Source organism: Hyperoodon ampullatus (genome assembly GCF_949752795.1).
Source record: "Hyperoodon ampullatus genome assembly, chromosome: 14".
Classification (NCBI taxonomy): Eukaryota; Metazoa; Chordata; class Mammalia; order Artiodactyla; family Ziphiidae; genus Hyperoodon; species Hyperoodon ampullatus.
The window spans coordinates 63578911-63603469 of record NC_136927.1 but is presented as its reverse complement, the minus strand read 5'-3'; the positions used below and the strand labels follow the sequence as shown (position 1 = coordinate 63603469).

Genomic DNA, 24559 nt, shown 5'->3' with positions numbered 1-24559 from the left:
GAGTGGCTCCTTACTCCGCAGTGGCCGCCTCTCCGGGAGGTGGGGAGTCGCGGAGGTGAACAGTGTTGTTGGAATTCTGCATTGCGCGGCTCTTGCCGCCCTAAAGGCTGGAGTTTGCTCCCCTTTTCCAGACGGGGAGGCTGAGGGCCTGGAGAGGGGATGGCGGAGGGCCGAGCTCTCGGACTGGCCAGCGCGGGGGCCGGGCTGGGAGGGGGCCTCGGCGGCCCTCCGGGCGGGGGCGGGGGCGGAGCCGCGGGGGGCGGGGCCCTCAGCCTCCGCGCCGGCGCCGATCGGCGGGCGCCCCCCCTTCCTGTGCCCCGAAGTCCGCGGCGGTGGCGTCCGGAGCCTGCAGCCGCATAGAGCCGGAGCCGAACGGGTGGCGGCGCCATGGCGTGCGCGGGGCTGCTCACCGTGTGCCTGATCCGGCCGCCTGCGCCGGAGCCCCCGCGACCCCCCGCGCCCGCGCCGGCCGCCGGGCCCGCAGGACACGCGCTCTTCCAAGACGTGAGTGGGGAGCGGGCCGGGGGCGCCGGCGCTGTGGCCCTGGGGGTGGTGTCTCTCGCGGTGTCTCTCCAGGTCTCTGTCGTATCTCTCCCTGTAACTCCCTGGACACTGTCTCTCACGGTCTCTCCCTGCCCCCGTCTCTGTGGCTCTCTCACTCTGCTTTTCCCTGTCTCTATGTCCGTCTCTCTTCCTCCAGGTCTGTTGGGGGCCCTGCCGCTGCCTCTGGGTCTCTGCCTCTCTCACTATCTCTCTCTGACCCTGCTGTCTCTGTTTCCGTGTGTCTCCCTTATCTTTATCTCGCAACCTTTGTGTCCCATTCTGTCTCTCATTCTTTCTCTCTTTATCTCTTCTTGTCTCTGGTTCAGTGTCACTGTCCCTCCTGCCCCACAACCCGGAACCACCCCATGTATGTGTCTGGCCGGGGGGGGGGGGGGCTGTCGACCCTTGATAACAGGAACAGTCAAGTGTCCGGGTTGACCCAGGCAGGGGGGCCTGGAAGAGGAAGCAGTCCCCTGACTCCTGACCTGGTGCTGACCCCAGAGTCCCTTAGATCCAACCCAAGGATCCCACAGTTGGTCGGGGCTGCCCACAGTCATTCTCTGTGGTCTGTGCACCCTCTCCTGACTGGCAGGTGGCCCTGCAGCCCCTATGGTCACCAGCGTGGAGCAGCCTGGCCCGACCTCGGTCACTGCCCTGAACCCTTTCCCCACCTTTCACCCCAGCCCTCAGCCCGTCCTGTGCCTCTCATGCCCCCACTCCCAGAGGTCCCCGCCAGTGGGAAAGGCTGTACTCCTGCCCCCTCCCCACTGTTCCTAGTGACTCAGCACTTGGCCACAGTCCTCCCGGCTGGAAGGGACCTGACCCTCCCACTTCCCAGATGGAAAAACCAAGGCCTGGAGGGTTAGGGTTATGTCCGAGATCACACATGGAGGCAGGGGCACACTAGGGTGTGGCCCTAGGTGTCCTCATTCTCAGCTTAGTACCCCTCCCCCACTCTCACCCCCCCTGTATCTCCAGGCTGCTGGGTTGCTGTGTGGACCCCGAGCCAGTGGCAGACCTTCTCTGAGTCAGGCTTCTGGCTAGGGATTACATTCATCCCTGAGCCTCACTGACCCAAGAAAACAGCCAGAGGGAAGAGGTATTCAGGACCTGGAGCTGATAGGGGCTCTCTGTCCAGGCTTTGGCCTGCCCCTCCTTGCCAGGCCTGCTGGTCTCCTATTTGCTGGGCGGCTTTGGGTGACCTGGGAGTCTCTGGTCCCTAGGGGAGACAGGGACCAAGTCTTGACTCAACTCCGCTCTTGCTGCTTCTGTTGCCCTTCCTTGTCTGCTTCTCCATGAATACAGTCTGTCCACCCTTGCACGTACACACACACACACGCACACAGGCCTGCCCAAGACCCTCATACTGAGTCGGCCTCATAGGAAGCCCCAGCCCTGGAAGGGTTAACCCTGGGCTGCTCCCCTGTGTGCTAGTGGGAAAACAGGTACCCACAAAGAAAGGACTAGCCACTACCTGCATGTCAGGGTCTTCAACAAGCTCACAGAGACACAACCCGGAGTGGGCAGAGTCTGGGACAGACCATAGCCACACAGCAGAGTTGGGGTTCAGGTCTGGGATGGGTGCCCAGGATACTCAGGCCGCATCTTGGCCCATTTCCCCACCTTCCTCAAGCTGGGACCGTTCGAGGGCTGATGCATCAGACAGAACTTGGGACTGACTCTGGGTGTGGGAGGTGAAGGTGCAGAGAGCTGGCTTGGAGCACCCCCACAGGCCAGGCCCGCAGGAGAAGTGAGCAAGCAGTGGGGCCCGCTGTGTGCTCTTCCTGGGCTCACCTTGCTGGAAAAGCTCCTGCAGGGCCGAGCCGGGCAGGGAGCTGGGACCATGCTGGGCAGGAGGAAGGGAGACGCAGGGGGCAGGCCATCCAGCTGGGGCTCTGTTGAGTTGGGTGGGAGCCTCTTGCCTCCCAGCTCACAGCTCCCATCCATGCCCTTTTGTCCTTTAGGTTTTCCGCAGAGCAGACAAGAATGGTGAGTGTGGTTTCCCCTGGGTCCCACAGTGGGGGCGTGGGTGACGGACATCAGGGAGGCCCAGGGGAGGGTTGGGGGTTTGGGGGCACTGTCTAGAATGGAGAAAAATCTTGAGAGGACCCAAATCAGGAGAATGAACCCAGGTGTCCTTCTTGGAGGAAGTGTTGTTTTGAATCAAGTTTGGCAGGATGGAGAGTGGAGGAAATGTAACTTAGCCAGAGGCTGGAGGTGGGGGCTTATTTTCATGCAGTGCCCTGGCACACTGGGGGGTACTTCTCGCATATGACCTTATGTTGTCCTCACACTGCAAGCTAGGTGAGAATTCTTTACCCCATTTCACAGACAAAGGAGCAGGGGCCCAGAGAGGTAAAACAGGCTGCCTGAGGTGGTGGGCCTTGAACCCAGGTCTAATGTGATGCTTGGTCCCAGGCTCCCTGTGTGAGGGGCTTGGAAGGGTGCGGTCATGGAGATGAGGCCCTTTGGGGGATTTTATCTTAGATTTTTAGAGTGCTCAGTCACTTTCCACATTACCAACCGCCTGGACACAGGGAGGGCTTGGGCAGGATGAAGCTAGGTCCAGGGAATCAGCTCCTCCTGCCCTGGGTGCTGGGCAGTCTCAGACTCTGGTCTGGCAAAACCTTGAAAGCTAAAGCAGGAGCCATTAGGGGACCCTGCAGGCAGGTTGCTGCGCATAGATGACTCAGAGCAGCCCACGGTGCCTTGATTGGCCAGTGGAGGGTCTGAGCTGAGACAGCCCGTCGGCCTTGCCCTCACTTTCAGCTGGGGGCTTCAGACCTGTTTATGTTTCGGCCTCCTTGAGAGAGGATTGTGTCCCCACCCCTTGCCCCTTCTCCCTGGGTCTCTTCAAATTGGTGGAGACCATTTGTTCCAACCGGTTGATCGGGGCACATGGTCTCATTTGGATCACAGCATCTTGTCTGGGGAAGTTCAGACCCTCCCCCAGCTCCACTCTCCCCACCCCGTCTGCTTAGAGACCTCACAGGTAATGCTCTCGGCCTCTGCTACATGCCCCCTGTGATGGGGAGGTCTTTCCCTCCTGAGCCAGCCTCCTGCTACTTACAGGGGCTCCACTCTTAGGAAGATCTTATCTGACTCCCTGTGGCTTCTCTGTGAAGGGCCTGGGTCCAGAGCACGGAGGTCCCCTCCACCCTGGAGCCACACTGGCCAGCATGTGGGGCAGAGACCCAGCCCCGAGTCCTCCAAGTGACATCTGGCCCTGCCATGATCTGACTGTGACCCAGGCTGTTGTTCATTTGTTTCTTCATTTGGCAAACATTGAGTCCGTACCCAGTGCTACTTGTGTACTGCCCTGACCCTTGGGTGCCTGCAAAGTGGGCCCTGTTGCCTTAAGTGGGCACCTCTGGGGGCCCCAGCCCTTTTGTCCCCAATGGCCAGGCCTCCCATCAAGCTCAGAATCCCATTCCACTTGGCTGGGTGGTTGTGAGATGCTGCAAAGCCTTCAGTGGGCCTGGATCTTGTGGCAGGGGTACAGCCAGGGTCAGGGATACTGACTCTGCTCTTTGTCCACCCACCCCGCCCAGATGATGGTAAGCTCTCATTTGAAGAATTCCAGAATTACTTTGCCGATGGGGTTCTCAGCCCCGGGGAGCTGCGAGAGCTGTTCAGCAGTATTGACGGGCATCCCTCTGAGTGAGTACTCAAGGGGGATGTGTGCGCCGCATGTAGATGTGAGGCCAGGCTGTCCCAACCCCACTGTGTCTTCTGCTGCTTTGGTTCCTTATGGAGGATGAGGGGGGCAGAGGGAGAGGGGTGCCAGGGCTCGGTGCCAACTTTACCCACCCACCTACCCCCTCCCTGGCTCCAGCCTTGCTCATCACACTGCTTCCAGCTGGGACCCCAAAATAGCCAGGCCTGAGTCACCACCTATGGTTCAGCCCACAGGTGCCCCCTCTTCCAACTCCCGCTTCCTGCAGGGACCAGAGGATGCCTGGGGACAGCTGGCCCCCGCCTGCTTCCACCCATGGATGCAGGTGCTTCCACATCTACAGGCCTTAGTGCGAGTCTGCTTGCCTTCTCTCCTGCTTCCTCATATGGGTGCACACACATGCACAGCTATCCCTCCCTCTCACTTCCCTTTCCCCCATCTCCTTAGAATAAATCCTAGGCTCCCATGTCCTCCCATGTTCTCAGGCTTGGGCTGGACCCTTTGTCTGCAGTGCTACCACCTAACCACCACCAGATACTGCAGTCAGATTTCTTCTCCTTCAAGGCTTAACTTAGGCAGCCCCTTCTCCAGGAAGCCCTCCCTGACCTACCAAGTAATACTCCATGCCTTCTCTGCATTTCCGCAGACCTGGGACCTGGCTCCCCCTTCCCAGCTCTAACCACTCCTCTCTGGCCTGTGTTCATATCTGCCTCCCCGGCCTGAAACCCCCTTGGAGGCAGACAGTGGGACTGAAGTTTCGCCCTCAGAGAGTGTTTGGTGGGCTGATAGTACCCGTGCTCCCCCTGTCTGTCCACTGAGCAACTTAACCTGGGGTGGGGTCAGAAGTTGCCTCCTTGTCAGCCTGAGCTGGGCAGGAAGAGGAGAGGAACATTGGCTTCAAAGTCCCAGTTTACCAGGCCCAAGTCAGCGGGTCTGAAGGGTGCCTTCTCTTTTCCCTGTAGCAATTTGGAAACGGAGAAACTGTGTGGTGAGTAGGCCCATGGGAGCCCTTGTCTCCCGGGACTCCTGGGCATGTGGGTGTGATGAGAGGCTGTTGCTGGTGTCCCATGGAACAGGATCGGCTGGGCTCAGGGTATGAGGCCTGGTTGGCTGCTGGGGAATTCCAGCTTGTAAAAGGGGGGGTGGGAGTCCGGGAACCTTTGAGCACCTCCTCTGCCCTCAGACTACTTCTCTGAACACCTGGGCGTCTATCGGCCTGTGCTGGCTGCACTGGAGTCGCTGAACTGTGCAGTGCTCACTGCCATGGACACCACCAAGCTGGTGAGTGGAGGGGCTGATGGTGGGGGGCCCAAAATGAGGGCAGGGGGTGTCTGCTGTGCTGTGGCAGCCTCCACCACTGGGCTCAGGGCTGTGGAGCTAGACGCCTGGGTTCTAATCCCAGCTCCCACTTTCTGGCTGTGCATCTTTACCTCTCTGGGCCTCAGTTTCTTCATCTGTAAACTGGGCATTATAATAGAACCTACCTCCAGACATTTGTTGTGACAATTAAACGAGAATGAAGGCAGGGATTTTTGTCCGTCTCGTTCTCTACTCTATTCCCAGCACCGAGACCTCTGCCTGGCACGCAGTAGCCACGTCACACCTGGAGCTGCTGCTGCTACTGCTTTTATTATTGACCAGACCTAACTGTTGTGGGGTATGAAGGCCAGCTCCCAGCAGGGATGGGCTGTGGGGGAGGGCACGCTCACACACATCCAGAGGCTCGTACTGGTGTGTGGAGCTTGGTTGGGGGGCAGCCTAAGGACATGCGTGAGTAGGCAGGCATGTGTGCACCCATGTGTTTGTGTCTGTGTATGGACATGTGTGCACAAGCATAAACAGTGCTCACGGCCCGGGCTCCAGGCCCTTGGATGGTATTTTAAAAACACCGAAAGGCACCCCTCCCTTTGTGTTCTTTTTAAGAAATGTCTCCGCCTAAGGGGGTGAGGAGGGAACAGTGAGCAGGCCTGGGATCATGCCTGACCTCACTTTGAGGCTCTCAGCAAGTTGATGATCATCTGAGGACAGGGCTTCCCCTTCTGGTTGCTTTCACATGGGATTTAGTAGTTTTTCAAAGGGTCATCCCTTGGGGCCTGGCATGGGATGGGAATCCAAATGGTATATGATGAGGGGTTGGTATGTTATGATGACTTCCATATCTGTGGCCTGGACACAGGTGGGGGCATCGCCTTCCTTGTTGCCATGGAAACAGGGCCCTGGGGGTGGGCCCCTAGACTGGCATTCTCTGAACTGGCACTGGTTAGTGGGGATTCAAACTGCAGGTCAAAGTAAGGGCCCCAGGGGTCCTGACCACCTCCTCCTGGCCCAGAAAGGGGTAGAGGGTGACCCATCACCACATGACTCTGCCAGCTCCAATCACTGAGCCTTTTATCCGGCACTCAATGCCTCTGATAGAGCTGCAGCTCAGCCTGCCAGGTGTCTGCCTCTGCACCCCACCCCATCGTGGCACCACCCCCTCCAGTCCAACATGAGTCAGTTGAATACTTCATGCACCAGCCTGGAGCCACATTCCTGGTACATGGCCCGGGTCATCCAGTAGCATTGGAAGGAATGCAGTGAGGCCATCATGGAGCCACCTGTCCACACTGCTGTGCCACGCCCGGGCTTGGCCACCAGGCGAGGCTGCAGTGCCCCATAACCATGCCGCCAGCACTGAGCTTCCAGCTCCATCTCCAGGCACTCAGTGAAGCCAGGGAAAAGCGTGGAGCCACCGGCCAGCACCACGGTGTTGGGCAGCCGTGTCCGTAGTGTTGCGGGCATCCTCTGCAGTGCCTGGAAGGCCAGGGTGGGCAGTCCCGGCTCAGCCTGGCCTAGCAGACCCGGCTGGAAGATAGGTTCGGGGCAGCGGAAGCGCTCGCTGCTGAGGCAGACAGAGCACCCATTGCCTAAGTAGAAACTGACAGGATGGTGGCGGGCAGGGTTACGGAGGTCACCGTCGAAGTCCAGCGACACATAGCAGCAGCGCTTCTTGAGCTGTGTGATGACCTTGCGGGGCAGGGCATGCAGTCGTTGATCGGGGCAGGCTGCCACCAGCAGGTCCCGCAGGTAGCGTGACAGAGTACTGCCTGCCACGTCCAGCCGGAAGGTGGCCTCTTGCCACGCGTGGCACACACCCGCGCCCGCCTCCAAGGCCAGCCCGCTGAACGCGCCGACAGAGCAGAGCGCCAGCAACGCGGTGCTGGCCATGTGGCACGCGGGCACTGCCAGGGCCTCCAACAGCATTTGGGCCACCCTCTCGCGGCCCGCGGGCGGAGCCGACGGCGAGTCGCTCACCAGCACCGGCCGCTGCTCTGGGCACACCCGCAGGCCGCCAACCAGCAGGCGCTCCCACAGCCCCTCCAGCGCCTCCCAGTCCACCACCACGCCGTGCTTGATGGGGTGAGCCCGCACCCCGCCGCCCGCCAGCTCGCAGCCGGGCGCCCCGGGCAGCACGGGCCGGTCCCAGCTGGGCATCAGGCTGCAGCTCTTCAGTACCAGGCGCGGCTGCTCCTCGCCCGCGAAGCCCGCCTTGGTGAAGCCCGAGCCCTGGTCCACCACCACCGCGACGCGGCCCAGCGAGGGCAGCCGGCGGACCCGGCGACTCTCGGACAGCGACGCCACCTTCGGGCCGGCCACGCCCTTCAGCCCAAAGCTCCGCCCCCGGCGTGAGAACCCCGCCTCAGCTGGATTTGATGGTGGCCCGCCTTTCAGCTCTTGGCTCTGCTTCATGGGCCTACGTCCCCGCGTTTCTGAGCTAGAGAACTATCACTCTCGTTCCTTGGGCTCTGCCCTCTGGTCCTGAAGTCCCACTCTTTTGGCCGGAGTGGAGGTCTCTTTTCAGCTCTTGGCTCCGCCCCTGGGCCTGAGGCCCGACCTTTGGTTCAAGTGTCAGTCTCCGCCCTAACTGGGCTCTGGCTCAGTCCCTCTTGGTCCTCCTCTGGCTCAAGGCCCCACCCCCTCTCTGAAGACTCACCTGGGTGGTGTGGCTCCGCCCCCTAAGTAAGCCCTTGCTGAGGTGGATGATGAGAGGGCCGCTTTAAGAGATTGAGAAGCTTCCAGGAGCAGCTCTGAGAATGAAGGGGCCTTGTGGCAATGTTTTCCAGACGTATATCCCCCTTGGGGACCCAGGAGTCCAGCCCGGCCCTTGAGACCCTGGCTGTCTCCCGGCACTTCTCAACTGGGCTTGACCAAAGTATTGTAGTTCCTGGTCGTGGAGTTGGGAGGGGGTGGTCAGAGAAGGAAGGAAAAGCACTTGGACTCATTGTGACCTCAGTTCTCAACACCTGCTGTGCTTTCGCAGCCTCTACCCTGATGAAAGCACCCCAGACCCATCCTCTCTCCTGGGACAGGGTCAAGGGCAGTGATTTTGACATCCAGGGGTCTGGCCTCAGCCACTCAGCCCAACCAATTTGATTCCTTCCCCAAACCACTTCGGATTATCTCATGTGCTCTGGCCAAATGTGCGGCCCCTTCCCTCTCAACGCTGAAGAGAAAGCTCTTAATCATGGATCTCCACACACCCTGAAGACCTCTGTGTGCTTAGCCTTCAAGGGCCCAGGTAGCCCACAAAGGGATCCTACCTTCAGGGGCTTACAAACGTGGACCTGAGTTGGTGACTCAGTTCTGAGGCTGACTCACTGTGCACTGAGCAAGTCCTAATCTCTCTCTGGGCTCAGTTACTTCCTCCGAAAGGCAGTCGTCCTCACACAAAGGAAATAGTCCACATCTTGTCTCTGCAGGGTCTCTTTATTCTCTTTAGGACCATTCTGGTTGCAAGTTGAAGACCCATTCCGGTGAGCTTAAGCTAAAATACGGACTTTTATCACAAGGATCTTGTATGTCTTATGGATACCAAGGCAAGGGTGAAATCAGGTTTTAGGAAAAGACTGGAATCAGGGCCTGACTGCCGGCCTGTGGGGGATCCAAGATGTTCACTGGCTCTGCGTTCTGGTTATATTCTTCTCTAGACTGGCTTCAGCCTGTGCACATTCCTACAGGAAACATAGTCTCCTACAGCTCCTAAATGACAGACCCAGGGAAGGGGCTGATAGGACCAGCTTGGGCCAATTGCTTATGCCAGGAGGTGTGGCCACATTGAGGAACGTGGTTACCCTGATTGTAACCATGTGGATGGTAGGAAAGGGTCAGTTCTCACAAAGCAGCAGGGGAGATGCTATGGGTAGTACAGCCTCCAGCCTGATGCAGGTGATGTGGTGTTGACACTGACAAAAGTGTCTCTTCAGCAGAAGCTGTGCCTGTGGTTTTAGTGAACTGGGACCTTCACCCCTGATGCATCTGCCCCCAAAGTGGGCATTCTGATGTTGGTCTCCAGTGGAATGCAGGCTGAAGGTTTGGCAGGGCTGGAGGGGGTAGGGTCCGGAGCTGGCTTTGGGACCCAGGAGAGAGAGAAGCAGCTGGGTCCCGCCCACAGAAAGCGTGCAGGGCCTCTTGTGGGTGAATTAGGGAGGTGAACCTCGAATTGAAGACCACAAGTGGCAATACGGCCAGAGCAGGGGTGAGGGTGGAAGTCACTAAGAAGCCCTAGAGGCGAAGACCGAGGCTGGGGGTCTGGACCTGTACATCCCAGTAATAAGTTTGGCCGTTTCCCTGTGCGCAGCACAGAACCAGTGTAAGCTTATGAGTGGGAGCGTGAACTGCCCTACAGATCAGTGGTTTGGAAGAAGCCTTTGGTTGCAATGTGGGCAAGAGGATGGGACAGGGTCATTTGGGAGACAAGTGACTGAGGTGCCTTGAGGGTTACCAAGCAGAGTGGGTTAGGAGTGAGGGGTCAGAAGACCAGGGACCCCAGCCTCTCCTCCTGGGTGCTCTCACAGGCAGAACGTGAGTCTAAGCCTCAAACTATGCTGACCATGACACCTTCACACTTCTTCCCCAAGGTGGTGGCTTTTTGCCTGGGACCTTCCCTCAGCTTAAGAAGGACCTGTGAGTGCTGGAGACTCTTGGAGCTGCCTGGCCTCTGCTGGAAGCAGGCCCCTCCTCCTAGCGTGGCCAAGCCTGGGTTTGCCCAAGCTCTCTTCCATTGGGCCTGCAGAGCCGTCAGGATCTGACCCGGGCCTGGAGCTGGAGGGGAGAGGAGCGGCCTCCCTCCACTGTGGCAGGGTGCCCCCCACCCCCCGCCAGCCCGGAAGAGGGGTTCTGACTCTTGGGTCACAAGAAAGGAGGAAGCAAAAACAGCCTTGGCTCCAGGCCATGGCTGTGGCTCTGCCTTCAATACGCCTGTTCTCCCCTGTCTCGCTCAGGGCCTCAGTTTCCCCCACCCCAGCTCTACGCCCCGATACCTCAGACGGGAGGGCTACAGAAGCCAGGGTTGCTATGCGCTCTTTATTGGTATGGGTTGGGGTCCGGAGGTCCGGGCCACGCACTCAGTGCCGTGGGCGAGGGCAGCGGCGCCGCTTGCTCGGCTGCTCCTAGGCAGCTTCGGCATAGCCGCCCGCCTTGCTCTCGGTCAGCAGACGGGCGTTGAGCCACTGCCAGCCATGCGCGGCCTTGGCCCCGCCCCCCGCGGCGGGCCCGCCCCCGGGCCCACCCGCCACGCGGCGCCCCTCCTCCTGCAGCCTTGCGTCCAGCAGCAGCAGCTTGACTAGGATCGTCTTCGTTACGTGCCCACGCGCGCCCTCGCGCCGCTCAGCGCCGTCGCCCGCACCTTGCAACGTGGGCGCCGCCACTTGGGAGCCCACGGGGCCGTCCGCCGCGTCCTCACCGGGCCGCCCGGGCCGCGCGCCGGAGCCCGCCGTCGCCTCGGCTAGCTGCTGCCGCTCGTCCAGGAGGAAAAGCAGCACGATCTTGGTCTGGGGGTGGGGGTGGGGCAGGGGCGTGAGGGGAAAGAGCGCGCCCCACCTTCCTATCGGGGACCCTCACCCAGCCGGGTTCTATCTCCCAGGACCCTGCCCCCTCTACGTTTCCGGGACTCCTGCCATCCTCCCAGCCCGGGCAGGGGGAGCTGGGGCAGGCAGGCACCCTGCCCTCCTCGCCCAGGATCCTGCCTCCCCTCTGGAAACCCTCACCCCCGCCCCCACCAGGCTGACCTCCTGAGACCTCACTCCGGTTATGTTTATGAAATCCGCTGCCTGCCCTCCCAGCCTCGATGCTGAGACCCTCACCCACCCCGGCCCCGGTCCAGGGCCTCTGCCCACTTGAGGAGGGGGAATGGAAAGGGGGCATAAGGGAACTCCCTGTGCCCAGAGCCCCAGTGGCACCAGCTAGGGCTGATTGGCCATGCCAGGCCCTCCACCCATCTGTCCACCGTTGGGAGAATCCCCTCGTGCTCCCCCTCCTCGTCCCAGCATCCCCTCCTGTCCACCTGTCCAGGGTCCCTGAACTCCATCTGCCCCTTTCCCCCCTGGGACTCACACTCGGCTTCTTCCACTTGAGGTGGTTGAAGAACTGCTGTTTCCGCCAGGCCTTGTCCATGTCAGGTGGCCTCTCCTTGCGGGCCTGCTTGGGCACTTTGGTCCTCTTGTGGGAACTGTTGTTTCCCATGGCAGGGCTGGTCAGCACTGGGGGGCCCGGCCCACGCTGCCTCTGCCCTGCCCTCTGGCTGGGGGTCCCCTGCCCCGGCTGTGTCCCAGGGAGGCCACATTGTGACCTCATGGGTCGACCTTACCAGCTCCAGGCTCCGAGCTGCTCCTCCCAGTACACACGGGCCAATCTCGGCTCCATTTACTCTGTCTGTGACTTCTGGCCTTGGTTTCTCAGCTGTAAAACTGGGCTAATGATGATAAGTGAGGCGATGCTTGTAAGGTGCTTAGTGGTGAGGAGAGGAGTTTGTGGGACCTGGGTTTGAATTCTGACTCTGCCGCTAACTAGTTGTGTGACCTTGGCCAAGGTAATCAACTTCTGTAGGCCTCAGTCTTTTCATATGCAAAACGGGGTCAATTATGTTTCCTGTAAATGATTAGGAGGATTAAATGAAACTCTGCTTCGAAACAGGGCCTGAAGCAGAATGGGTGCTTGTGTCAGCCAGGTTCTTTGGTTGTAAACAACAGAAACTGATCAGTCATCTTAAGCACCAGCAAGGGAATTGATTGGGAGGATTTCAGGAAGCTCAGAAGACGGCCAGGAAGTCTAGAGATGAGGCCTGGAGAAGCCACTGGCCTGTCTGGGAATGAGAGGTCCCCAACCCCCTTCTGTCCCTGCCCGTGATGGCTGAATTGAGGCAGGTTATGGGCAGAAGACGAAGCCCTTGACGTAGGTGCCTCTGGAGCCCCTTGTCGAGGGGGGCACCGCAGCTCCCCAAGACTCCCACCCTGTACTGTGTGTGTAGGTGGAGTGGGCAGGTTTCTTGTTAGAATTCTGTTTGACCATGAAAACAATGGCAGTTCTTTATTGAGAACTTATGTGCCAGGTACTAGGCTGACCCCTATGTAGGAGATAACTCACTGGAGCCTCTCAACAGCTCAGCGAGATGGCTATTACCATCCCTGTTTTATAGGTGAGGAAACTGAGGCACAAGGAGATGAAGGTAGCTGGGTTGTCTCTGAGCATTCCAGGTGGGCAGCACAGGGCCTGGCACATGGTGGTCCTCCCTGTCTCTGCCTGCCTTGGCAAGGGCTGGGGGGAAATGGTGGTGTAGATGGGGATCAGTGCTGGGATGTGTGTGTGAGGCCAGCGACCTGAAGTCTTGTATCTGCAGCTCCTAGTAAGAGGTGCTCAGTAGGGCTTCCCTCGTGGCACAGTGGTTGAGAGTCTGCCTGCCGATGCAGGGGACACGGGTTCGTGCCCTGGTCCGTCCGGGAAGATCCCACTTGCCGCGGAGCGGCTGGGCCCTTGAGCCATGGCCGCTGAACCTGTGCGTCCGGAGCCTGTGCTCCGCAATGGGAGAGGCCACAACAGTGAGAGGCCCGCGTACTGCAAAAAAAAAAAAAAAGAGGTGCTCAGTCAATGTGTGTTGCATGGATGAGTGAATGAATGAATGGATGAATGAATGAATACTAAGCCTGTGAGTTTGGGGCCAGCTGGTGAGTATGGCGCCATATCACACTGTCATTTTGCCTCGTGGGTCAAAATTGCCCTGCCCCACCCCACCCAGCCCAGTCTAGCTGTGCCGGCGGCCTCACTGGCTGAAGGTGGGAGCCCCAACAGGGAAAGGGCCTTGAGGGCCAGAGAATGGCAGATGCTTCTCTGTGAGCTGGCCTCATACCTCCCAGTAAGAGAGGCCAGGCCCAGACAAGGAGGGGGTCCAGGGTGTGCTCCCCACTGAGTCCCAGTGCCTTTCTGCTTATGCCAGGTCTGCATGTCCTCTGCTCTTTAGGCTGCCACTGTTGCTCTGATGAGCAGGGGGTGGGGTGCAGGGGGCAGCTCCCCGTTCAGAAATGTATGCTTGGAGCCAGGAGATGCTGACCATGCCCCCTCTGCCCCCAGGAGTATGAGCGGGCCTCCAAGGTGGACCAGTTTGTGACACGCTTCCTATTGCGGGAGACGGTGAGCCAGCTCCAAGCCCTGCAGAGCTCGCTGGAGGGGGCGTCAGATACCCTGGAGGCCCAGGCCCATGGCCCACGGTGTGTGAGGAGCTCTGCCCACCTGCGGGTCCAGTGCATGAATGCCCCTTATCTCCATGTGTCAAGGCCCTCAGCTTTTATCATGTTCCATGTTCTAGCATCCTGGAGCCCACATTCTTGTTCCCTGGCAGGGAGGCCAAGAGGGGTGAGCAGGGGTGGCTGGCTTTGAGGCTGGGCCTCAGTGTCCCAGGAAGCCTGTCTTACCCACCCAGGCCCGTGCTGGGGCCCCAGTGCCTGGCCCCGTGAGTCTGGGAGCAGTGGGCTGACCCTCCACTCCCCTCAGGTCAGATGAAGAGAGGGTGGAGGTGCAGAGCAGGCCCCGAGGCAGCCGGCGGGCAGGGCGCAGGGCCCTGCGGAGTGTCAGTCGGTCACTCACCTGGTCTCCTGGCTCCTCTGACACAGGTGGGTGTGCCTGCGGTGGGATGGGAGGGCACGGCATCCCCCAGGGCCGCAGTGTTTGCTCCTCCACTTTCCCTCAATTCATCCCAAGAAACCCCCAGCCTGAGGGGGCCCGTGCCTGACCCCCAGGGCAGAGCTCAGAGGCTGAGATGCACTGGCGACTCCAGATCAACCGTCTCCAGGAGCTCATCGACCAGCTGGAGTGCAAGGTGAGTGGCCGTGTGGCCAGTGCCCCGTGTCTGTGGACCTTTTGGGAATCCACCCAAGCCAGGCACACGCCAGGGACCTGGCCCACGCTCTGCATCCCTCACAGGCCCCCCGGCTGGAACCCCTGCACGAAGAGGAGTTTACCAAGGGGCCCAACTCGGTGAGTGTGTGCGAGGGGCAGGCGGCTGGGTGTGGGAGTCCGGGAGGAGATCCTGAAGTGAGGAGGTTCATGGGGCCAGCTGCCCTCAGCCTCTGTCTTGTACATATGCCCCCTTCTCCAGGCTTGACCCAGCCCTTGTCCCCTGGGCCTGGCAGGCAGGTGCTGAGTTCTGGCCCTTGCTCTGTGACCCTGCAGAACTCTGTCCTTCCATGGGCGTCAGTTTCCCTTGTCTACAGTTCTGAAAGCTGGGTCTGGAGCAGTGTGGACAGAGGCTAAAGGGGGCAGGAGGAAGTGGTGCCATACTGCAGGAGAGTGGGACAGTGGCTGGATCAAGGCAGCAACCTTGGTGATGGGAAGAGGAGGATGGAGTCAGGGAAGCTGGGGGCCAGGCTGGGGCAGGAGCCCGACCTCAGGGTTGGCTGGGTGTGGTGCAGGACAAGAAGGGCGGGGTCGTCCTGGAGGCCACAGCAGTCCCTCACCCCATGCCCTGCCCTACCCCACCCCAGCTGACCAGGCTGCCTCTCTTGCCAGCACATCCTCGTGGCCCAAAGGCAGGTGCAGGTGGCAGAGGAAGCCCTGCAGGACTTCCACCATGCCCTGTGCTGCTACGTGGACTTCACAGGGGCCCAGAGCCATTGCCTGCAGTGAGTCCTCAGCCGGGTGGTGGGCCGGCCAAGGTCGGGGTGGGGGGTGAGCACGAGGAATGCTGGGACTGAGCGTCCTGGGCCAGGGCTCTCGTTAGACACCCCTGGCTAGGTGGGCAGAGGTGGTGGCAGCCCAGGCCTGGCCTGGCCGTCTCTTTGGCCCTGCAGTGTGTCTGCCCAGAAGATGCTGGACAATGCCTCCTTCACCCTGTACGAGTTCTGGCAGGATGAGGCCTCCTGGAGAAGGTATGAGTGGTGGTCTAACAGCTATTGTTTATTGAGTATGTGCCCTGGAGTGAGTCAAGCCTGGGTTCAAATCATCCTCTCCTATTCACTGGCTGTGTGACCTCAGGAGAGTTACTCCTCTGAGCCCCAGTGGCCTCCTTTTCAAAATGGGAGTGATCATAGTTCCATCCTCTTATCACCCAAATGAGATGACATGTAAAGAACTGAACACAGTGCCAGGTACAAGGTAGGTGCACAATGAATACACACCTTTACCACTGTGTCACACCCTATGGCATAGGGCCTATGCCACACACCTTGTGTGTTATTTCATGTAATCCTCCCAGTATCCCAGTGAAGTGGACACTATTGTCCCCATTTCACAGAGGAGAAAACTGAGGCTCAGAGCCACTATGAGGAAGGACTCAGATCTGAAACCAGGCAGCAGGACTGGGTGGGAGTGGGGAGCTTTTAACCATGTGGTCCTGATCCTTGGGGACCAGCTCCAGCCTTGGTCCACTCTGCGGCCCTCCCCAGGCACCAGCAGTCCGCCTGCAGTAAGGCCTTCCAGCGCATCCTCATTGACCACCTGCAGGCTCCAGACACCCTCACCACTGTGTTCTTCCCAGGTGGGCTTCAGCTCCCAACCCTCTCCACAGCCCTGGGAACTGGGGGGAAGGGCAGTGGGCACCTGATGGCCTCTGACTCCCCACCTCTGACCCTCAGCATCCTGGTGGATTATGAATAATAACTGAGCCTCACCTGCATAAGCCAAGGACCCTGGAGCCCTGCCTGCCTCCTTCTGGAGCTTCTGGACTGGTCAGCTCAGCTCAAGACCAAGAACGCTGCCACCTCCTATACCTGGGGCCTGGCTCTCAGAGGCCTCCCCTCCCAGAGCCAGCTGGCGGAGAATCTCTCAGCCCAGGGATCAGAGACTGGGCTGCTTGCTTTGTATTTCTTTCTTTAACAGTGTATTTTATTGCTCATAGCTTTGGCCTCTGAGGCACTCTGGCATCTGTCTAGCTCAGGAGGCCTGGATTCTGGTCCCCTCTGCCCCTGCCTTGCTGTGTGAGCCAGGGCAGGTCCCTTCCCTCTCTGAGTGGGCCTTGGGCTGTCTGGCTACCTAGTGGGTGCCTGCTTTCTTCTTGCTATCTTGGGGCCAGGCTTCTGCTTTTCCCCAACCAGCAGCAGAACCAGGGCTGATGCTCAGGGACTGTCCATACCCCCGAACTCGACCCCCGAGGCTGGGCTGGATCAGTCTGCAGTCTGCAAGGACCTGGGTGTCCCCATCACCCTCCTGGGCTGGCAGGCTCCTGACTCTTTCAGCACCTGCGGCTGCACCAGAGCCCTCTGCAGGATCCTGGGTTGGTTTGCATGTCGTTTGCATATCATTTGCATGCTCATGCCCACCCATACTAAGGGCACTATGGGAAGCCCCAAGGTGACCTTGCTAAGTAGCAATAATTTGGCTCCAGAGTCACCTGCTGCCCCCAGATACCTCTGAACCCCAGCCCAGGACCCCAGCACAGCGGCAATAAAGGCAATAGTCACCTCTGGCATCGTGTCCTCTCTCTCCCTTGGCAAGAAGGCCAGGCCCCCATTCCTGCTGATAGTGGGAACTTAATCACGGCCAATCCAGGTTTTCTCAATTCAGGACCCTCTCACCCCACAAACCCTGGTTCTAGGGTCGTTCCTGGGAAAGGAGAATGGACATGGGCTCTGCCTTAATCCACCCCAAATCCTGGGGGTTCTAGCTTCACCCCCCCTTCCTTTGCCAACAGGGTGTGGCATGGAGCTGGGGACAGGCCACAGAGCCCTCTCAGGGTCCCAAATAGCATGGCCGATCCCTGTGAGAAGACCTGTCCCCAGACAGAACCTCCCCCGCCCTTCCAGGCTGGATTTGTCACCACCCCTACCACCTGACAGAGCCATAGGGCTGTTCCAGGAGAGCAAGGGCTGAGTCCTGCCAGCTACTGGTGGAGCCTCCTGTGAGCCATCCTGGGGGAAGGGACTTGGGGCGTGGAGGGAGGTGACCAACACGGAGGGAGGTGAGAGGTGGCTCCACAGGATGCGGGCTCTAACGGGGAGGCACATGGCACCACAAGAGCAGAGGCTGGCCTCTGACCTCGTCTGGAGGGTGTTAGGGTCAGGAGTTTTTAGGCAGAAGAAATGCATAGGTTCAGGCTCTGAGGGGGAGGAAAGCTTGCCTCAGAAGTGAAGGAAGAAGCTCAGAGGCGGGCTGAGGCCAAGGCGGGGAGGCAGCAGGGCCTCAAAGGCACTTCGTCTTCAGGAAGCTGTGGTAGGTTTGAAGGGGTGACTGGCCAGTGGGCTGAGTGACATTTCACCACTGCGCTTGACTGCCCTGGTGGTGCCAGGTCGTGGCTCGGCCCTGAGGCATGGCCAGGAAGGCACCTCAGGGTAGATGTCCTAGTTTGGGAGGTTTCTCCCCAGTGACCCCTGTAGGATTTCAGACTTGGCAGGGACAGACAGAGCTGCTCCCACTGGCCTGGCCACCCAGGCCAGAGAACCAGCACGGGCGTCCCTGGGGGCTCCTTGGCCAGCACTACACCAGGCTTCACCATGCCACCCCACTTCCTAGACTCTCGGCAGTTCCTAGAAAGTGCTGCCAGCACCTGAGTCTCTCAGGTCTGGGTGACTGGAGGAGGTGTCAGTATGTCTTTGCTAGAGAAGAAGGCCATCCAGGGGGACATAATCCTGCTTTCTGTCCTGTGTTCTAATTCCTTCCATTCTGTTTCCTTTACGAAAACAGTACCAACAGCAAACCCTCAAAACTAAAAAACTTCCCATTGCCTTCTTTGAACAAAGATGCTGAAATTCTTAAGCTCAAGCTGACACATCTTTTTTTTTCTTTTTCTGCGGTACGCGGGCCTCTCACTGTTGTGGCCTCTCCCGTTGCGGAGGACAGGCTCCGGACTTGCAGGCTCAGCGGCCATGGCTCACGGGCCCAGCTGCTCTGCGGCATGTGGGATCTTCGTGGACCGGGGCACGAACCCGGGTCCCCTGCATCGGCAGGCGGACTCAACCACTGTGCCACCAGGGAAGCCCAAGCTGACACCTCTTAAGTGGGTGCCACCCTTTGCCTGTCTCATCTCACCCTGCAATGGAGTTCTGAAAGTTAACACTTTTTTTTTTTAAAGATGGGCTGCATCTTCCCTTCCTTGCTGAAGGCTTGGAGGTGCCAGGAAGGGTCCTGCACGTGGAGGGGAGAGTGTCAGTCCTACAGGGTTGGGGAAGGCCTCTTGGAGATGGTGATGTTGGGTTTGAGCTGTGAAAGAATAGTGTAGCAGTCTCCAGACAGATGTGAGGGGCAGACAAGCAGGGCGAATGTTGCAGAGAAAGGGAGCAGAAGGAGGAACTGCAGAGTGTAAGGGATTGGAGGTGAGTGGGGAGGCCAGGCCAGAGGGAGTTTGAATGATGTCTTGCAGGTAACGGGGAGGCGGGGGGTTGCCAGACAGGGGAGTGCTGTGGGCGGGTGTGGAGCTGGACTGCAGACAGGAGCCTGGAGTTACAGCTACAGGGAGAACAAAGTTCTGAGCTGGGGCTATGGGGGTACTGAGGGACCCAGGCCTTTAGGTGTGTCTACCTATCTCTCGCAAGCCCACATTCATTTCCATGCTGCCATCCCCCCAGGGCCCCAGGTCTTGGCCACCATCATCTCTGGCCTGAAAGACTATGGCAGCCTCTTCACTGGGCTTCCTTTCTCTACTCCACCCCGCAACAGTCCACTCCCCATAAAGGAACAGAAAGAAGGGGTTTTCAAAACATCACCGTGGTGACCATACTCCTCTGGCTAAGACCCTTCAATGGCACCCCCCTACCTTTAGCACCAAGATCAAGTTTGATTTCTTGACTTGGCATTCAAGGCCCTTAGCAATCAATACCCACTCGCATTATGTGCAGCCTCATCCCCCTAAAACACTCCAGCTGAGCTGGGCTGTTTGCAACCTCAGTCCCTAGGTTTGCAACTCCCCTTTAGAACTTTGTTCCCTCGCATCCTCTACCCCATCCACTCTAGAATTGCCTCCTTAGGACTTCCCTGGTGGCGCAGTGGTTAAGAATCTGCCTGCCAATGCTGGGGACACGGGTTCGAGCCCTGGTCAGGGAAGATCCCACGTGCCGCGGGGCAACTAAGCCCGTGCGTCATAACTACTGAGCCTGCGCTCTAGAACCTGCGAGCCACAACTACTGACCATGTGCCTAGAGCCCATGCTCCGCAACAAGAGAAGCCACCGCAATGAGAAGCCTGCGCACTGCAACGAAGAGTGGCCCCTGCTCGCCGCAACTAGAGGAAGCCCACATGCAGCAACAAAGATCCGACGCAGCCAAAAATTAAAAAAAAAAAAAAACACCACTGGGCACCTGCTTTGCGGCAGGTGCTGGGGATGGCAAAATGTCCAGGGCTGGTGACAGCACCCAGGTCAAGGCCAGGCAGAGTACCGAAGCTGGGAGGTCACCCACTCCCCGCACCTGCCTCCTCACCTTCCTCCCACCTGTGCTGGTGACTCACCTGCATACATCAAAACCTGTCCTAGGCACTGGGTCAGTGCCAGGCCAGGTGCTGGAGAGACAGCAACAGTCTAGGTGGCTGCCACTGCCCTCCTGCTCTGAGAGAGAAATATGCACACCAAATCCCCTTAACACAGACCCTGATGGGTCGAAACAAAAGGCCTTCAAGAAGTTATTCTCAGGAATTCCCTGGCGGTCTGGTGGTTAAGACTCTGCACTCCCACTGCAGGGAGCATGGGTTCGGTCCCTGGTCGAGGAGCTAAGATCCCTCATACCACGTGGTGCGGCCAAAAAAAAACAAGTTATTCTCAAAACAAATACTACTTGAGGAAGACATCAGGTTCCCAGCGGGATGCTGGGACAAAGGTGAATCCTCAAGGACATCACATATTGGCAGAGAGAAAGAAAAGCAGGTTGTGATGGCAGCCTCTGTTTACAGGGGCTTCCTGGGTGCTAAGCCCTATGCTAAGGGTGACTCCCATATGATCACATTTCACCTCAGAACAGCCCCGTGGTGTAGGCACCATTAGCATCCCCAATTTACACATGAAGAACCAGAAGCTCAGCAAGCAAGTGCTTGCTCTGAATCACACAACTGGATCTACTCTCTGGTACCAAGAGCTACTTGCCGTCAAACGTGAACATCGCTGAGCAAAATTTCAGGCATCCTCTGGTAATGGAAATGCTGGAGGACGGTGGCAGCTTTAACAAAGGAGGGAGTGAGGCCAAGCCCTGGGGCTGCAGGATGGCAGACGGGGCAGCAAGAAGAGCCATGGAAGCACAGCACGAGGTGGAGGGTGGATCTGATGTGGGCTTTTCAGAGCTCAGCCCTTGGAAGGTAGGTGGTGTGGGTGCTGAGTACTCATCATTTCTGCAGCTCCCTAGGAGGCACCCAGAGAAAGTCAGTTGAGTTCATGGGGCAGATAGGCAGCCTCAGAAAAGGTTGGTGCAAAGGGGAAGGCAAAAGGTGCCGGAGTGTGCACTCCAGGTGGGAATCTGGCTTGTGGATGGAGGCAGCAGAGGTAGCAGGTCTGATTCTGTCCACAAGAGAGCGCCTGGCACCAGGCAATGAAGCCGCCCTGGAGAATCGGGGGTGGTTTGTTGCTGGTTCCCCGATGGTCTTGGGAGAGAGGCTGTGGAGGACGGGATACATCCAACTCACTGCCTTGAAATTCCAGCACCAGAAACAAGCACAGAAGGGCAGGATGAGTTCAGATCGATGCATGTCTGCTCATTCTGAGATTGTATCATCTCAGGCCAATTATTTCCCTTTATACTGAGTAAGTTTCTTGACTGCCTTCTTCGTAAAATTTGAAAGGGCTCTTCCCTCGAAACCTGCCTTCCAAAAGGAACAACTCGTTCCTTTTTTTCCATCTCCTTCTCATACAGTAATGCTTCACTCATTTTGATTCATCTAATCTGCCATTCAGTAGTGCACTATTTATTTCAATGATTAGCTACATTTTCAGAATTCTATCTTCAAATCTGCCTTAGTGTCTTACTTTTTGCTAATTTTTTTCCAGCACTGTCTTTAGAGGTTTCATAGTTATTTTATATTCTGTGTCTGATAATAACAGTACTGAAGTCCCAGGGTTCTAAATCATTTTTTTTTTCCTGTTCAGGAAGCATTTTATTGTTGTTCCAAGTTTAAGAATTTTCACTGACAGAAAATCAACACTTAGAAAATCTGCATTGCTTTGCTCAGCTTCTGAATCTTGGTTTTTGAAGACATATTTCTCTCCAGTACGGACAATCATTCCACCCGTGATTGATGGCTCAATATTAACTTCCAGTTTTAACACTTGGCCTTTACCTAGAAAGCTCTTCAGGACCGTTTTTAATTCAGCAAGAGTGGCTTCATCTAAAGGAGGTACAGTGGGAACTGCAAGGTACTTCTCCACTCTGGACACTCATCATAGTAGAAAAGTCAGAACTATGGCTCCAGGGGTATTGTTCAAGCGACCATTTTCAGCAAGCAAATTGATCCAACCGGATGTGAGGGGAGAGAACCTTTATTTTTTTTTTGGCCGTGCTGCGCATGGCTTGGGAGATCTTAGTTCCCGACCAGGGATCGAACCCAGTCCCCTGGCAGCGAAAGCGTGGCGTTTTAACCACTGAACCGCCAGGGAAGTCCTGAGAAAACCTCTCTTTTGCTATCATGTCATTTAGGCTTTTCATCTCAATGTAACACTTTACATAGGGATTCATAATAGAAGCAGCCATTTCAGGTTCCTTCAAGATTTGTGCTACTCAACGATTCTTTTGCTACTTGCTCCAGTTATTCTGTTTAGATGCAGCAGAATAAAGAGCAGTGGCATAGCGACCTTTGATACCATATATCTGAACACAGGCTTGATGGTGGCCTCACAGGCTTGATGAATGGCCTGAGCACAGATGTACTGAAGCATCGCACCTGCCGGGAGAGCCAGGGCACTGCTGGGGCAGCCTCTTCTCCTGGGCAGCTGTGGGTGAAACCTGAGTTGATGAGAGCTGAGTTAATTTTTTTTCCTGCTGACTGTTGCTCATAGTGGCTCATTTGCTTGGACATGAACTTTAGTGACTATCTTGGACAATTTATACTTGGTTGATATGTAATGATATGATTTTTCTCTGGAGGATTTGCATTTTTGCTTCTGCCAGATACCAGGAGATACAAGCCTGGAATCATCTTAATTTCTCAGTCCAGGGATTCTTTGACCTCTGGAGTAATGAGAATCTGAACCTCAGCTCCAGGAGAGAGCAGACGTAAGAGTAGTCTCTGGTCAGTTTTTCTCTTGCTTCCAGCAGGACCAGAGAGATGTTCTCTGCTCAGTTCCCTTTGCAGACAGGTCAATTTTCCCTGCTTGCCTTTTCAATGAGGCCAAAGCCAGTGCCCTGGCTTTAGGGAGAGGTCCCCGTTTTGTTTCTCTAGTTTGTACAGGCTCGAAGCTTAGTGCCACAGTCCCCCTAGAGGTAATCCCTCCAATTCTTGACTTCTTGGAATTTCTTTTGCCCCCAAGCAGCAGTTTTCCTCTACTGTACCCAACTACCTTTGTGGTTTCAGCTTACTCTTTTTTTCTGTCCCTTGGGGATTTCCTAAACTTTCTCATCTGTGACCTCAGCAAAAAAAGTCAATTCATTAGAATTTATCTGGCATCCAGGTGTTTTATGATAATGGCAACATTTTCAGCCTATTTAGATAGCAAATTTAACATGGTATTTTACTATATTATCCCAAGTCCCTGGGATCATTTTTCCAGGGCTAAGGCAGACTGTGGATGGTTGACTTGTCTACCAAATATGCTTTTGTGCTAGACTGACAGTCACGAGGCTTGAGATCCTGTAATTGCTGAGTGGTGGACTGCAGCGTCAGGCGGCTATTGAGAAAAACTGGCAGTTGGCACCATCTGCACGAAACAGCTAAACCCACACCTTGCCTTCTAGGGGCAAGGCCAAGGTCATCCTCCTCCCTACCCTGAGATCTAGTAACCAACCATTCCCTTTGCATTGTGGGGGCCTGTGAAGTGGATGGTGCCAACAAGCCTCTTGCGCAAGGCTGCTCAGAAGTAGTTCTAGGGCTGAGGCCAGAGATGGGTATGCGGGTGACAGGAGTGAGGCTGGGGCCAGTTCCTTGGGAAGTAAGGCCTCAGGTCACTGGTTAGGAAACTGGACTGACAGCCCAAGACTTCATATGTACAGGTACGCACAGGTGTGCCTGCAGCAACCTGTGTCATGTCACAGCTGGTCAGACCACCTCAGAGCCATGCAAGTACTACTTGGGTCCTGTCGGAGGAACAACAAGCTGGTGGGCTTTCAGGGAAAGCAGTTTAAACACAGGTTTCAAGCACCCAAAAAAAAGTTCAGTTCTAGAAATCCCACTCTGGAAAATTATCCCAAAGAAATAAATCATGCTAAGGAAGATGTTCACTTCAGTATGTTAGGGAAAATTTGAAAGCAATCCAACTGCCCAACAGGAGGTGAAGAGTTAAATTATGGCCTTGAGGGAATTCCCTGGCCGTCCAGTGCTTAGGACTCCGGGCTTTCACTGCAGAGGGCCTGGGTTCAATCCCTGGTTGGGGAACTAAGATCCCACAAGCCGCATGGCACAGCAAAACAAACAAACAACAGAAAATTATGGCCTTGATTAAATCATACAACCATTAAGCAAATAAATGCGAAGGCAACAGTGAACGTATGATTTAGCCTCAGTATAAAAAGGAAATGAATGAATATTCCCAAATCCAGCTATGTTAAAAAACTTTGAAGGAAATAAGAGTTATTAGAAAAAAATACCTACGGATCCACTACCCTATTTTTCAGACTTTCTGTGGTTGTATTTTCCTCATTAAAAGATCGCTTAATGGTGAAGAGCTAACAAGGAGTTGGGAGTTATCTGTAGCTGTTGTTGGCATTTGGCTTCCCAGAGGTCCAGAAGCTGGAACCGCCTTCTTAGCAGTACCTCCTGCGTTCATTCCCCTGGGTGCTCTCAAGCCATAGCAAGAACCAGTGGAGCCCCACCCCATCTCTGAAGATCGAGGAACAAGGCAGAGGGGACGTAGAAGCCTGCCGGCAGGACGTCTTACAGAACTATATGCACCACCTTCCCTCCTAGTCCCATTCCAGCTTGAGTCAGAAAAGGAATATAGCCTTTTAATTGACTACTTTAAGTAGAACAAACTAA

At 56.8% G+C, this 24559-nt stretch overlaps 4 protein-coding genes and 1 pseudogene across 6 annotated transcripts in view; 1 reads left to right on the top strand and 4 right to left on the bottom strand.

Moving 5' to 3' along the window:
- Nucleotides 1-387: 387 nt before the first annotated feature.
- On the top strand, nucleotides 388-16127 carry NECAB3 (N-terminal EF-hand calcium binding protein 3; the record flags this gene model as incomplete). 2 transcript variants are annotated; one of them, XM_079719818.1, is made up of 13 exons in its annotated part: nucleotides 388-504; nucleotides 2508-2532; nucleotides 4095-4203; nucleotides 5182-5207; nucleotides 5403-5500; nucleotides 13601-13737; nucleotides 14021-14139; nucleotides 14266-14345; nucleotides 14450-14503; nucleotides 15035-15147; nucleotides 15316-15393; nucleotides 15910-16001; nucleotides 16099-16127. In XM_079719818.1, the coding sequence occupies 13 exons, from the start codon at nucleotides 388-390 to the stop codon at nucleotides 16125-16127; spliced, it is 1077 nt and encodes a 358-aa protein (XP_079575944.1). The 2 variants fall into 2 exon arrangements, with proteins under 2 accessions (XP_079575944.1, XP_079575945.1); XM_079719819.1 differs by lacking the exon at nucleotides 14450-14503 and having other exon boundaries at nucleotides 15053-15147.
- Nucleotides 6713-7426, bottom strand: ACTL10 (actin like 10; the record flags this gene model as incomplete). The annotated part of the gene is made up of 1 exon (XM_079719820.1): nucleotides 6713-7426. One exon carries the CDS (start codon nucleotides 7424-7426, stop codon nucleotides 6713-6715), a length of 714 nt encoding a protein of 237 aa, XP_079575946.1.
- On the bottom strand, nucleotides 10648-11719 carry LOC307062566 (uncharacterized protein C20orf144; the record flags this gene model as incomplete). The annotated part of the gene is made up of 2 exons (XM_079718304.1): nucleotides 10648-11028; nucleotides 11591-11719. The coding sequence occupies 2 exons, from the start codon at nucleotides 11717-11719 to the stop codon at nucleotides 10648-10650; spliced, it is 510 nt and encodes a 169-aa protein (XP_079574430.1).
- A 5450-nt stretch (nucleotides 16128-21577) lies between the features above and the next one.
- LOC307062565 (ATP synthase subunit O, mitochondrial-like) lies at nucleotides 21578-22435 on the bottom strand (annotated as a pseudogene). The gene is made up of 2 exons: nucleotides 22043-22435; nucleotides 21578-21909 (listed from the first exon to the last, which is right to left on the bottom strand). The product of its transcript is annotated as an ATP synthase subunit O, mitochondrial-like (transcript).
- A 1215-nt stretch (nucleotides 22436-23650) lies between these two features.
- Nucleotides 23651-24559, bottom strand: part of LOC307062564 (protein CBFA2T2-like) — a gene marked incomplete at both ends in the record, with an annotated part of 40660 nt that continues 39751 nt past the window's right edge. The window contains one exon of the mRNA XM_079718303.1: nucleotides 23651-23661. Within this exon, the coding sequence (XP_079574429.1) occupies nucleotides 23651-23661 (11 nt within the window). The remainder of the gene's footprint in view (nucleotides 23662-24559) is intronic.